Source organism: Peromyscus californicus, unplaced genomic scaffold (genome assembly GCF_007827085.1).
Source record: "Peromyscus californicus insignis strain IS unplaced genomic scaffold, ASM782708v3 Scaffold_2__1_contigs__length_46816999, whole genome shotgun sequence".
Taxonomy (NCBI): Eukaryota; Metazoa; Chordata; class Mammalia; order Rodentia; family Cricetidae; genus Peromyscus; species Peromyscus californicus.
The window spans coordinates 46,361,738-46,375,090 of NW_026294540.1; the positions used below are offsets into that span (position 1 = coordinate 46,361,738).

Sequence of the window (13,353 nt, forward strand, 5' to 3'; positions counted from 1 at the left end):
TTACATAAGGGGGTACAGGACACAATCTTCCATGGATATGGAGAGAGGACTTTATTTCTGTGTGTGAGGGTTCATATGTGCTTCTTCATGTGTGTTAAATTGAATCCTGAATGACCCATGAGTGTCTCCAGGTGGTGGGCACACACAAGCCTGAATGTAAAATGAGATAACGACATAGACCTGTACTCATGCACATTGGCATTTATGAATGACTTGGGCTTGTTAGACAGACATGAGTGTGTTGACAGTTATGGACCAGAGGTGTGCACAGATACTGCCTATGTCCAGTTCTCTGTATACACATGTAGGCACCTATATACACAGGCAGATGGAGCTTTGCTAATGGATTCTGTGTGTATGTGAGTCCAATGTTCATGATCAGGGCATGAAGAATGTGCCCACTACACTCTTGCCCATCCCACTTGAGCCTCTTACCCTTGTCCAGCCCGGAAGTAGCCTTGGGGACAGCCACACAAGAAGCCACCATGTGTGTTGGCACAACCATAGCTGCAGGGGTTGCCTTGCTCTGCACACTCATCCACATCCTGGCAGCCTCCAAGGTCCTGGTTGAAATTGAAACCAGAGGGGCAGACACAGTGGAAACTGCCAAGTGTATTGTAGCAAGAGGCACTACCACAAGCTGTGGGTGATAAGGCACACTCATTTTCATCTGTAGGTGGAGGGAAGAAGAGGGACAGAATGGAAGAAACCTTGTATGCCTGGAGCCTTTCACCTGAATACACACTACTCTGTTCTGCACCCATGGCAGACATTACTAACCAATCACAGCACTCTTTACTGTATAAAACTTCTAGTGAACTCATTAGGAGTTCTCAAACTATGGCTATCTTCCTTCATCCACTGCATATTCTACTCCTGGACCTTATAGCATTTCTCAAATTTTTCCCTATATCCTAAGTGGTAGGTTAGTCTAGAACAAGCTTTCTCATGTGGGGCCAAGTCATTCTGTGGTAGGATCAAGAACTGCAGGATACTGAGCAGTAGCCTTAGGCTTTGCTTGTGATACTAGGAGCACCTCATGCCCTACTTGCTGTATTCACAATAAACAATACTAATCAGCCACGGTACCCTTTATTATGCAAAGCCTCCAGCAAGCTTGTCAGAAGCCCTCAGACATCTGTCTTCCTCTCTGTCTACTATCCTTCCTCACAACTTCTAGCCTCTGTTGCAAAGCCTGTGAGAGCTGTGAAAGGGAGAGCTGAGGAGAAGTCACAGGTCTCAGGAGAACAAGTGGATTCCACAAAGGTAGAGTGTAAAAAAGATATATATCTATCTTTAGATCTATATATATCTATATATCTCTATCTATATCTATCTATCTATCTATCTATCTATCTATGCATGTAACACAATGAAAAAAGAGGTCAGGGATTGGAAGAGAGCGAAAGGAGGGGTATATGGGAGGGTTTGGAGGAGGAAAGGGATGAAAGAAATAATTTAATTATATTATAATTTCAAAAATAAAAAAGATAGACTATGGGAGAAATGTTGAAAGTGATAGTGATGAGGTTGTTGATAGGAAAGTCTGCCGCAGCAAAAATATGGGGAAAGTTGTGATACAGAAGGCAAGCTCTTTACCTCAAGAGCCTCTGAAATTGCTATGGTGAAGATACAGCATGTGTGTCTTGACAGACATTGCTGTACTCATGGCAGACATGACTCATCAACCACACCATTCTCTCCATTGCATCTATGGCAGGCATTGCTAATCAATCACAGCATTCTTTCTGTTGCACACTTGGTAGACATTGTTAATCAATCCCAGTCTTTTGGTGCTGCACTTTTTCCAGCTAGTCAGGCCATCACTCTGTAACAAATGGACTTGAACACCATGCCATGTTTGTTCACCAGTTCAGTGACTTCCCAGTGGTCAACCTTTTAGGTTGGCCCATTTGATTTATAAATGGACCAGCTTGTCATAACCTCTGCAGGGGAAAAGATTCCTACTTGTCTGCTCTGAAAAGATTCTGCTGGGTGCTTGGCTGTGGTGATATATTGTGCACCCTAATAAAATTTGCCTGAAGATCAGAGAACAGAACCAGCCACTAGATTAAACATAAATGCCAGGCAGTGGTGGCATACACCTTTAATCCCAGCACTCGGGAGGCAGAGATCTGTCTGGATCTCTGTGAATTCAAAGCCACCCTGGACTACATGAGATTGACTCAGTCGGGGAGGGAAATAGAGCCAGGAAGTGGTGGCCACACACCTTTCATGCCAGTACTTGGGAATCACAAACCTTTAATCCCAGCACTAAGAAGGAAGTGATATATGGCTGGGCAGAGAAAGGTATATAAGGCTTGCGGAGATAGGAACTAAAGTTTTTTGGTTGAGAACCTCTTTTCAGATGGGGAGCCCTTTTCAGCTGGACCCCTTTTGGCTGAGGACTCAGAGATATTCAAACAGGATTCGTGGAGTTGGCGAGGTGAGACATGGCAATGGCTTGTTCCTTTGTTTCTCTGATCTTTCAGCATTTAACCCAATATCTAGCTCTGGGTTTTTTTTATTATAAAACTTATTAGATTTTGTGTTACACTTGGCTTCCTCCCAGCCCTTGCCACTCACCCACACACTGGGCCCACTGGGAATGCTGGGTGAAGCCTTGGGGACAGCTGCAACGGTAGCCCCCCAGCTCATTTTGACAGCCAAACTGGCAGCGGTGGGGCCTGTCACATTCGTTTACATCTGAGACACAGAGAAAGAGAGAAAAGAAGAGGGAGAGAAGATTGGTGGGTGGTTCTTGGGATCATCCCCCAGACTGAGAACCCATTGAAACTCTACTTCACCTTCACAGCTGTGGCCAGAGCTGTCCAGGATGAAGCCTCTATTACACTCACAGTAGAAGCTGCCTGGGGTATTTTGGCAGTGTCCATGGGTACCGCATAGGCCAGGTTGGGCCAAGCACTCATCATTATCTATAGAGGACAGAGAATGGGTCAGGTTGCTTTGTGGTTATGGGTGAATATGAAGGGCTATCATGCTGGTGTTGACACTATACTGTGTGGCTTCAGAGGAGTCACTCCCCTTCTGTGGTGGTTTCTTCCTCTGTGAAATGAGGTAAGAATAGTTCCTAGCTCACAGAATTGCAGCCAGTGTTTGTGGTACTGCATGTAAAGTGCTTTGCTTGGAGTGTTAGGAAGGTTCCCAGGAATCCACAAGGATGACTCCACCATAGACTACTGGCAATAGTCGAGAGGGTGCCTGAGCTGGCCTACTCTGATGATTGGATGGCGGAATACCCTAACTGTCATCATAGAACTCTCATCCAGTGACTGAAGGAGGCAGATGCAGAAATCCATGCTGGGTCCCAGGAAGAGCTCCGGGAGTCCAGTCGATGAGAGAGAGGAGGGATTCTATGAGCAAGAGATGTCGAGACCATGATTGGAAAAAGTGCAGAGACAACTAGCCAAACTAGTGGAAGTGCATAAACTGTGGACCAGTAGCTGGGGAGCCCCCATGGTGCTGGACTGGACCCTCTGGATGGGCGAGACAGTTGTTTGACTTGAACTGTTTAGGGGCCCCCAGGCAGTGGGACCGGGACCTGACCCTAGTGCATGAGCCGGCTTTTTGGAGCCTGGTGCCTATGGTGAGACACTTTGCACAGCCTTGGTGCAGGAAGGAGGGGCTTGGATCTGCCTTGGCTGGATGTGCCAGGCTCTGCTGACTCCCCATGGGGTACCTTGCCTTGGAGGGGGTGGGAATGAGGGGTGCGTTGGGGGGAATGTGGGGGTCGGGAAGAGGGAGTATGGGGGAATCTGTGGTTGGTGTGTGGAGTGAGTGGAAAATCTCTTAATACAAAAATTATTATTAAAAAAAGTGCTTTATTTGAAATGAGAATTCAGTGGATTTACCCATGAGAGAGCTTATGACAGTTTCCACTATGAAAGTCAGACATTACCAAAACTAGGCTGAGGATGTAGCTTAGTGGTAGCATGTTCTCCTGAAATCCCCAATACTGTTTTTAAAATGTTAACAAACCCTTATGCAGTCAGATGTGTTGCACAGGCCCATAATCTTGATTACTCAGGGGCCTGAGGCAGGAGGATCACAAGTTCAAGGCCAGCTAGGTCAATTTAGTGAGAACCTGTCTCAAAATAAAAAGCAAAATGAGGGTCTGGGCAGCTGGCTCAGTCAGTTAAGTGCCTGCTGTACAAGAATGAGGACCTGAGTTTAGTCTCCAGAACCAGATGTGGTGTTTGCCATTATCCACGGAGACAGGTGGTCCCTGGGGGCTGGGCAGCAGTTCATCCTAATCAATTAGCCCCAGTTCCTAATGAGAGACACTGTCTCAAAAAATAAGGTGGGGGTGGAGCTGGAGAAACGGCTCAGTGGTTAAGAGTCATTTTGGCTGCTTTTCCAGAGGACCCTGGTTCAATTTCCAAAGCCAAGTAGGTAACTACAGTCTATAACTCCAGTGTTCCCTGCCCGTGGCCCCTGCAAGCACTGCATGTGTGTGATACACATACATACATACATACATACAGGCATACATACATACATACATACATACATACAGGCATATATACATACATACATGCATACATACAGGCAAAACATCCATACTCATGAAATGAAAATAAGTAAAATTTCAGGTCTGGTAGTTGTGGCCCACGCCTTTAATCTCTGCACTCAGGAGGCAGAGGCAAGTGGAACTCTGAGTTCAAGGCCAGCCTGGTCTACAGAGCAAGCTTCAGGATAGCCAGAGCTACAAAGAGAAATCCTGTTTCGGAAAAAAAAAAAAAAAAAAAAAGTAAAACCTCAAACAAAACAAAACAAAAACTCCAACAAGGTGTGTGTGTGTGTGTGTGTGTGTGTGTGTGTGTGTGTGTGTGTGTGTGCTTCTGTGTGCATGTGAAGGCCAGAGATTGGCCTCAGGTGTCTTGCTCAACCAGTTCACCTTTTTGTTGAGAGTTTCTCATGGGACTTATTTATTTGGCTAGACTGACAGGCCCTCAAGGCCCTGGGACCCTACTTTCTGTACCCCCCAGGAGTGCCTAGCTTTTAATGTGAGTGATGGGGATCTGAACTCAGGTCCTCATAGCTTGAGCAGCGAGCACTTTTTGCGGACTAACACATCAGTTCCAGGATGTTTATCTATCTAATAGTCTACTAAGGACATCATTACCACAGCGGGTGCTAGCTAAGAGGGTTGGGGGAGGGGCTGAGTGTTCTCCTTGGCCGGGCTGGCACTAGAGGGAGTTCTAGTTCCCACAGGCCCAGAAGACACTAAGAGGCCACGGCAGACAGCTTTGTAGCTTTGGCTTCTGAATTACTTTCTCCAGAGTGAGTGTGTAAACTCCTAAGCTTGGGAAACATCCTGGGAAAGCTCAGTAAGAGAGACCCAGCAGGGATGGATCAGGGGGAAGGGGAGACGTGCTCGGCCCAGACCAGAGGGATTTCTGAGGGTAGCCCTCCCATCTCCCTAGGGTAATGAAGAAGGTTCTAGGTGTCACCAAGAGGCATGTATCCAGGGACTGTGTTCTAATCACCCCCTGTGCTCCGCACCTGACACATGAGGAGTGCTTGACATTGCTTTTGTCTCACAAACAGGTGAGGGTAGGGTTGTGAGGGTTGTGTTGGGGAGCGGGGTGAGAAGCAGACAACACAACTCACCGAAACAAGCCTGCTGGTGTTGTGTGAAGCCAGGAGGACAGCGGCAGGCGAAGGCGCCCACGGTGTTGACACAGATGAACTGGCAGTTGTGCTGCCTGGAGGTGCACTCATCCAGGTCTGCGGCACAGGGGGTTCCCAGGGGTCAGAGGGCAGGGCTCAAGGGTGGAGCTTAGCCAGAGGACTTGAAGGCCAAGGGGAGGTACTCAGAGGAGCTTGGGGATGGTGCTGAGGAGACAGGCTCGAGGGTGTGTGGATATGGGGTGGCTTCAGAGGGTGGTTTGAGAGGAAGTTTCAGAGGCTGGGCTTGAGGAGGGTGTTCAAGGCTGGGACCATAAGGGACCAGCCAGGGGGGCAGGGCTCAGAGGGGCCTTGAGGGAGGTGGCTCAACGGTGGGCTTGGGTGTATGTAGAGGGTGGGGAGTAGGTTGGAGGGGTTGCTCAGGGGGTAGGCTTGATAGGTGATAGCTCAAGGACAGGGGTTCAAGGGATAACCATGAGTGGGACCTAAGGGTCTGGGCTCAGGGGTGGGGCCTGTGATCACTCTTGTCACTCCAAGTAGGGTGCTCTTGCCGCTGATGGAGTGGGAAGAGAGATATCCTGGCTGTGGTGGGGTCAACTCTATGCAGCTGGGAGAGTCTTGAGTCCAACAGTGGACGGGGAAGATCGAGGGAGGGAAGGACATCACCTTTGCAGGTCCTGAGATCTTCCTCCAACAGGTAGCCACGGGGGCAGGCGCACAGAAAGGTGCCCTCTGTGTTTTTGCAGAGGAAGGAACATGGCCTGGGGTCCTGGCTGCACTCGTCCACGTCTAGATGAGATGGCAGGGAATGAGGGGACTCACACAGACATGCCCAGGGCTTGAAGGGGGCCTCACAGGCTGGGACCCCTGCTCAGACTCTGGTTATCTGAAATTGTAGAACTACTTAAGTTATTTCATTTTTATTATCAAACTTTATTTCTTTACTTTTTTATTTTCATGAGATAAGGTCTCACTGGGTAGCCCAGGCTGGCCTGGAACTCACAGAGATCCACCTGCCTCTGCCTCCTCAGTGCTGGGATTAAAGGTGTGGGACGCTATGCATGTCCCTAAAACTGTTAATGACATTTACTTATTGTCCGTGTATATGAGGGGGGCACACATATTTGACAAGTGTGCATGTGGAGGTCAGAGGACAACTTGCAGGAGTTGGCTCTCGCCTCTAACATGTGGGTCCCAGGTTTTGAACTCAGGTCAGCAGGCTTGGTGACAAGCATCTTTACCCACTAAGGCATCTCAGTGGCCCTGTTTTCTATTTTTATGCAGTGTTGGGAATCAAACCCAGGTCTTTATGTTTGTACATGACAGGAAAGAGCTCCACACCCCACCCACACTTTTTCCAATAAAAAGCCAGATAATAAATAGAGTACCTGTGGACTCAGCAATGGAAAATATTTTTTGGGAAAAAAGTACTGTACTGAACATTCAGATTATTTTCTTTCAAGTTTCCCAAGTAGTACACGTCACAACTGCTACACTGTATTGGACTTCATCAATACTGAACTGACACAGTGCATCAGCATCTATGTTACATTGAATAGAGATGAGAAATCATATAGAAATGATAATTTTATTTTATTTAAAATGAAAAAAAGATTTTGTGTGTGTTTGTATGGATGTTTTGCCTGCATATATGTATGTGTGTACCTCCTGTGTGCCAGGTGCCTGGAAGGTCAGAAAGAATGTTGGATCTCCTCAAACTGGAGCTACAGACAGTTGTGAGCTGACATGTCGGTATTGGGAATCAAACTCTGCAAGAGCAGCTGGTGCTCTTAACTGCTAAGCTATCCCTCCAGGACCCTATTTTATTTTAGAGACAGAGTTTCAATATGTAGCAGAGTCTGGCCTAGAACTCACAAAGTAGCCAAGGCTAGCCTTTAGCTCACTGCAAGCTTCCTGCCTCAGCCTCCCATGTGCTAGGATTGTAGATATGAACACCTAGCAAGATGGCTTAAATGTTTTTAGGATGCAAATATAGGAAAGGGGATTACAGGGAGGAGGTGGGGTTTGACAGAGGTGGGAAGGAGATAAGAGAGTGTAATTGAAATGTATATAATACATATAATATATAATATGATATGTAGATAATAATTATATAATATACATCCACGAAAACTTCAGAGAACAAATTTAAATAATAAAAATACTTTAAAAAGGAGTTGTAGTATGGCTCAGCAGTAGAGTGTCTTTCTAGAATATACCACCGAGGGGCTGGGGGAATGGATTAGAGGTAGAGCTCCTGACTAGAACCCAGTGAGGGGTTGGGGGTGTGGCTCAGTGGTAGAGCCCCTGCCTAGAATGTGGGGTCCCTAGGTTCCACTCTTACCATCACAAAAAGTAAAAAAAAAAAAAAACAACTAAATGAATATACAGGAGGATGTGTGTAGGTCATAGGCAAATATGTGTGTGTGTGTGTGTGTGTGTGTGTGTGTGTGTGTGTGTGTGTGTGTGTGTATGTGTGTGTGTCCCTGAGTGTTTTGTATGTGCATCATGTGAGTGCAGTAGCCTGGAGGCCTGAAGAGGGCACTGGGTTCCCTGGAATTATAGTTACAGGTTGGGGAGCTGCCCACTGTGGGTACTGGAAACTTAACTCGGGTCCTCTGCAAGTTCTCTTAACCACTGAGCCATTTCTTCAACCCCAAAGCCACCATTTTATACTAGAGGTTTAAGGAGCTCCCAATTTGGTATGGTAGGGAAATGAATATTGGAAAAAAAAACCTTTGGCTCTGAGGGATGAATGAATGTTTACCTTTATGGATGTGGTGGTTTGAATGAGAATGTCTCCCATGACCTCATGTATTTGGACCCTTGGTCCTCTGTTGGTGGTACTGTTTGGGGAGACCAAGGAGGTGAAACTTTCATGGAGAAATTATGTCACTAGGGGTGAGCTCTGAGAGTTTAGACTCCTGCAATTTCTGGTTTTCTCTCTCTTCTTTGTGCTTGTGGTTCCAGATATGACCTTTTAGCTTCCTGCACCTGCCACCATGCCTGCTGCCCGCTGCCACGCCTCCCGCCACTGTGCCCGCTGCCATGTCTCCTGTTACTGTGCCTGCTGCCATGCCTCCCAGTCATGGCAGACTCTCATTTCTCTGAAGCGTAAGCCCAAATAAACTCTTCCATAAGTTGATGCTGTCATGGTGTTTTATTACAGCAGCAGAAAATCAAACTAATATAGTTGGTTGCATTGTGTAACCACAACTAGCTAACACAATCTGCCCATCAGGAAAATAGTCACCGAAGGTAAGTAAAGACACAGGCATGGCTGTGTGCCAATAAAACTTTACTTACAACTCGGCCCTCAGATTGGAGTTTGTAACCCATGATTTGGAGAAACACCTGGTACACAGTGTAATTAAAAAAAAAAAACTTAGGATGTATGAAATAACAGGAGGAAATAAGAGCAGGAAATGTGACCGAAACAGGATGGAAATGCCAAAGAATGTTTGATTCTGGTCTATATTTTGGGTTCTTTAGGATGTGGGACCATTTTGTGCATGAAAACCAAGAGATACAAAGTGGGTAGTCCCCATGGAAATGGGGCTACAGGCTTTTACAGAAACATAACTAGACCAAAGGTACAGGGTGGGGTGGGGCTTGGCTCACCCATGCAGGCAGTGGCAGTGGCATCTGGTGTATACCCAGCTTGGCAGTCACAGTGGAAGGAACCAATGCTATTGATGCACTCGCCATGGGGGCACAGGTCAGCAAACATGTGACATTCATCCACATCTAGGAACAAGCAGAGCAGGCCAGAGGGTGGCTGGCTATCTTGTTCTCCTAAAGCACACCTTCTTCTCTACCCACAAGCCCTCTTCCCAGAGGCAAGTCCCATTTTCCTTTCCTTAACTCTGACCACATGGATGCCACCCTTAGGCTATGGGTCAGTCCTGAGCCAGCAGGATTGCTGATAGAGCTTCATTCCACTGAGTATGCACACACACACACACACACACATACACATAAACACATATACATACAAATATACACATACACATATACATGTACACACACAGATATACATACATACACCAATAAACACATACACACATTTACCTCAGCCTCAGCCTGATGAGCAAACAGCAATACCTCCTCAGGGCCAAACAGCAACACACATACTCAGAAGGACTCATAAACACGTACAGCACCTTACTTCAGCCACACACCCAGATGCTGCTGCAGAATCTTGAGTCACAGGGACATGCACCCAACCCAGGACTCCTTAGTCCCCCAGGCACACTGAAAATAGGCACTTCTGAGGTCTGGCCATATCATTGCTGTTTACTCAGGATAACCATTTCGCCCTTAGTAATATACATGGTCAGACTCACACTCATTCACAGATATGCATGCAGTCATGTACCTACCCTTATAAACTTGGAAGAATTCATTAACACCTGACAGGCTCACTCTCCCACACAGTTTTCTAGTTCATGCGATGAGTTGTTCACAAAGTCCAGTAGCCCCCATGCCCAGGAGCAACACAACACTCATTAATAAGCTTTCATACACAGAGGATACAAACCAGCTCATACACACATACATTAACAGGCTTTCTCAGAGAGTACACACCTCCTAATAGGGTCTCCCATGCACATTAACAAGCCTGTACACACCACAAACAAGTAACACACACACACACACACACACACACACACACACCTCTTCCCATGTCTGCTCACGTGGCCATTGCAGTTCGTGCACGCACAGGGCAAATACTGTTCTTGTTCTTGATTCTGCTAGCACACTGGCATACACACACACATGCACAAGCACACAGAGTAGCTCACACCATTGTAGCACAGCCACGTAACTTCAACACGACCTCAAGGACACTCACCTTGGCCCTCGGTGCTATAGCCCTTGCCATGGGGGCAGAGCTTCCTGTGGGCGGAGGTGCCAGGCAAGGGACAGAGCTCACAATGGGGGCCCCAGCCCCGGCCGCCCCCGCAGCAGCACATGGCTCTGGGCACAGCCTCACCACTGCTTGACCAACTCTGGCACATGGCCTGTAGCACCTCAGAGAAGCAGAGCCCCCGCCGGATATCTGCAGAGAATTGGTAGGAAGGGTGGGCAGAAAAACTGCTTTGCTCAGGACCTCCTTCTCTGTGATGCCTAGCAGCCAGGCATATGAGTGTAGGAGGGGCATCTTCCCTTTGGAATTGGACACTGTGAAACACCCTCAAATGGGTTAGGTAAAACCCATTTGCCTCAATGGACTGGGGCAAAAGCTACCCACCCGCCCAAATATCAGTGTTAGCTCTGGGATAGGTTATGACGGCTGGGTGGCCTCTGTGGAGGGCAGTGTCTTTGACCACAGTGAGAAAGGATAATTAAAGGGCAGAGGGAAGCAGGGGAACAGAGCAGGAAGAGATGATGCTTGGGATAGAACAACAGGGACAGAGGAAAAAAATATCAGGGCTGGTGAGATGGCTCACTTGCTGCCAACCCTGATGACCTGAGTTTGATCCCTAGGACCCACAAGGTAGAAAGAAAGAGCCAACCTCCACACATATACCATGGTACACTGTGCACAATGGTTCCCAAACCCTCAACACTGATAACAAATAAAGTGTAATTAAATAGAATAAAAAATAAGATCAGAGATAGGTGGGAAGTGAGGGCTAACTACAGACGGGAAGATTCTCTGCTGGTCACTCCATTAAGCCAAGTCAGGATATTCCAATCACTGAGATGGGGTTGGGGGCAAAGATGCTGAGCTGGCTTTGAGGTAAGCTATAGTGTTGGGGTTTGGGAATGGGGTGTCTAGAAGATGCATAACATCTGGCCTGAAGCTAGGGGATGTACATTATCCATGGGGAGGAGAGAAGAGGATGAGAACAGGAATGGACAGGTGCCTAAAACAGAAGGTACTGTTAAGGTCATCTGCTGGGTTCAGTTCTTAGGTTGTTGTGGGAAACCCACAGAGAGATCATTCTGGGGTGATGCCTCTGGGGTCAGAGAAGTCACGGAGGTGGATGGGAAAGGAGGGGGAGGACAAGGAGGAATTAGCTCTTCTATGAAGTGTGTACAGGCTCATGCATCTATATTGATAATAGTACAGCAATTCCCTTCATGCCTCCTCAGTGTTCCTGACCTTATCCTTGCCTCAGACCTCCCAAGTCTCTGTTCACCTTGCTTGTTCCTGGTTACACTCACCATGGCACTCAGTGAGGGTGGAGCTGGGATGGAAGCCCTCATCACAATCACACTGGAAGCTTCCCACTGTGTTGATGCAGCGGCCATGGGCACAGAGGCTGGACTGGGCCTGACATTCGTCCTCATCTGAGATGGGAGGGATGAAGCAGGCCAGAGGCGGAGGCCAAAGCCACCAAGCCAGTTGCCCTTGGCCTTGAAAGTTCCCCTTTCACTTTGAACTCTCCCCTCCATGTAGCTTTCCCTGTGCCCTGGAAGTACCACGTACCTGTGCAGTCCTCCCCAGAGGGCTGGGGTTGCATGCCAGGCAGGCAGATGCAGATGTAAGTGCCAATGAGGTTTTTGCACAGCATGCCTCGGGTGTGGCAATCCTGAGACCCATCTGCACACTCGTCCACATCTTTGGATGACCAGGGATAGTGGGTAAGTCAAGGTCATGCCTTCCACAGCTTGGTTCTAGATGGGATGAGCCCAGATCCCATCCCCTAGCAGTCATAATGGGTCAAGGTGTCCCCCAGAAACTCATGAGTTACAAACTTAATTCCTAAAGTTTTATGGTGATGGTATTTAGAGCTGGAGGTGATAGGATTAGACGAGGTCATGACGATGGGGGGCTCCCATGATGGTGTCAGTGGTGTTATAAGAACAGACCTGATTCAGCACCTTGATCTGCCTTGCTTTGTGCCATATTGTGATGCCACTTGGAGACCCTCACCACTAGCACCAGGTGTGCATATGCAAGAAGGCAGAAGAGGCTGTCACATATCCTTTTCTGTCACACTCTGCCTTATTTCCTTTAGATAGTCTAGTTTAGTCTAGTCTGAACCTAGAGCTAACCTGGTAGCCAGCAAGCCCCATGGATCCTCCTGTCTTTGCAGTGTTGGGATTAAAGGCCTTCATGTGGTCTCACCCAGATTTTGACATGGGTGCTTAGGTCTGAATTCAGGTCCTCATGCTAGTTAGTACAGCAAGTGCTCTTAGCCACTGAGCCATCTCTCCTGTCCTATATTTCTGTTCTTTATCAATTACCCAGTCTGTAGCAATCAGTTATAGCAAAAAGCTACTACTTCTCCAAAAAGCAAAACCACTTTTCCTTCAAATCCAAGTGTCTATTTCATGCCCCAGTTCAGCTGTCTGCTGTGTGAGCTTCTTTGCTGCTCACTTCTATCCTCTGGGGTCAGTTCAGTTTAAAGACAGGAAACCAGAGTGCTGAGACCACATCTGGATCTGTTCGAAGTCAGGACTATTTTCGGTGTGATGTTAGTACACAGTGGAGATCATAAGATCAATGGTGGGGAATCAGAGAGCCCTACCCATTGGCAGTCTGTGCAGACCCTACCTTGGCACATGGTACCATCCTTCCTCAGTGCGTAGCCAGCTGGGCAGGTGCATAGGTAGGAGCCCTCAGTGTTGTGGCAGCGGAAAGCACAGAGCAGTGGATTCAGGGTGCACTCGTCAATGTCTGTGGAGGCCAGTAGAGGTTTCATCTGGGCAGGCTCTCCCTGGGGTACCCCTGGTACCTCTTAAGGA

The 13,353-nt window shown here is 47.7% G+C and overlaps 2 protein-coding genes across 3 annotated transcripts in view; one reads left to right on the forward strand and one right to left on the reverse strand.

Annotated features, from left to right (window-relative positions):
• The window catches only part of Ccl25 (C-C motif chemokine ligand 25), a 60,451-nt gene extending 51,654 nt beyond the window's left edge, over positions 1–8,797 (forward strand). Inside the window, exon 7 of the mRNA XM_052754698.1 lies at positions 8,623–8,797. Within this exon, the coding sequence (XP_052610658.1) occupies positions 8,623–8,636 (14 nt within the window). The 3' untranslated portion in view covers positions 8,637–8,797. The remainder of the gene's footprint in view (positions 1–8,622) is intronic.
• Fbn3 (fibrillin 3) overlaps positions 1–13,353 on the reverse strand; it is a 74,412-nt gene that overhangs the window by 8,052 nt on the left and 53,007 nt on the right. For both annotated transcript variants that reach the window (XM_052754684.1, XM_052754683.1), the window contains 10 exons: positions 13,163–13,285; positions 12,092–12,223; positions 11,827–11,952; positions 10,508–10,714; positions 9,274–9,399; positions 6,319–6,441; positions 5,635–5,751; positions 2,808–2,936; positions 2,587–2,706; positions 436–670 (listed from right to left, as the gene is read on the reverse strand). In XM_052754684.1, the coding sequence (XP_052610644.1) occupies positions 436–670; positions 2,587–2,706; positions 2,808–2,936; positions 5,635–5,751; positions 6,319–6,441; positions 9,274–9,399; positions 10,508–10,714; positions 11,827–11,952; positions 12,092–12,223; positions 13,163–13,285 (1,438 nt within the window). The remainder of the gene's footprint in view (positions 1–435; positions 671–2,586; positions 2,707–2,807; positions 2,937–5,634; positions 5,752–6,318; positions 6,442–9,273; positions 9,400–10,507; positions 10,715–11,826; positions 11,953–12,091; positions 12,224–13,162; positions 13,286–13,353) is intronic.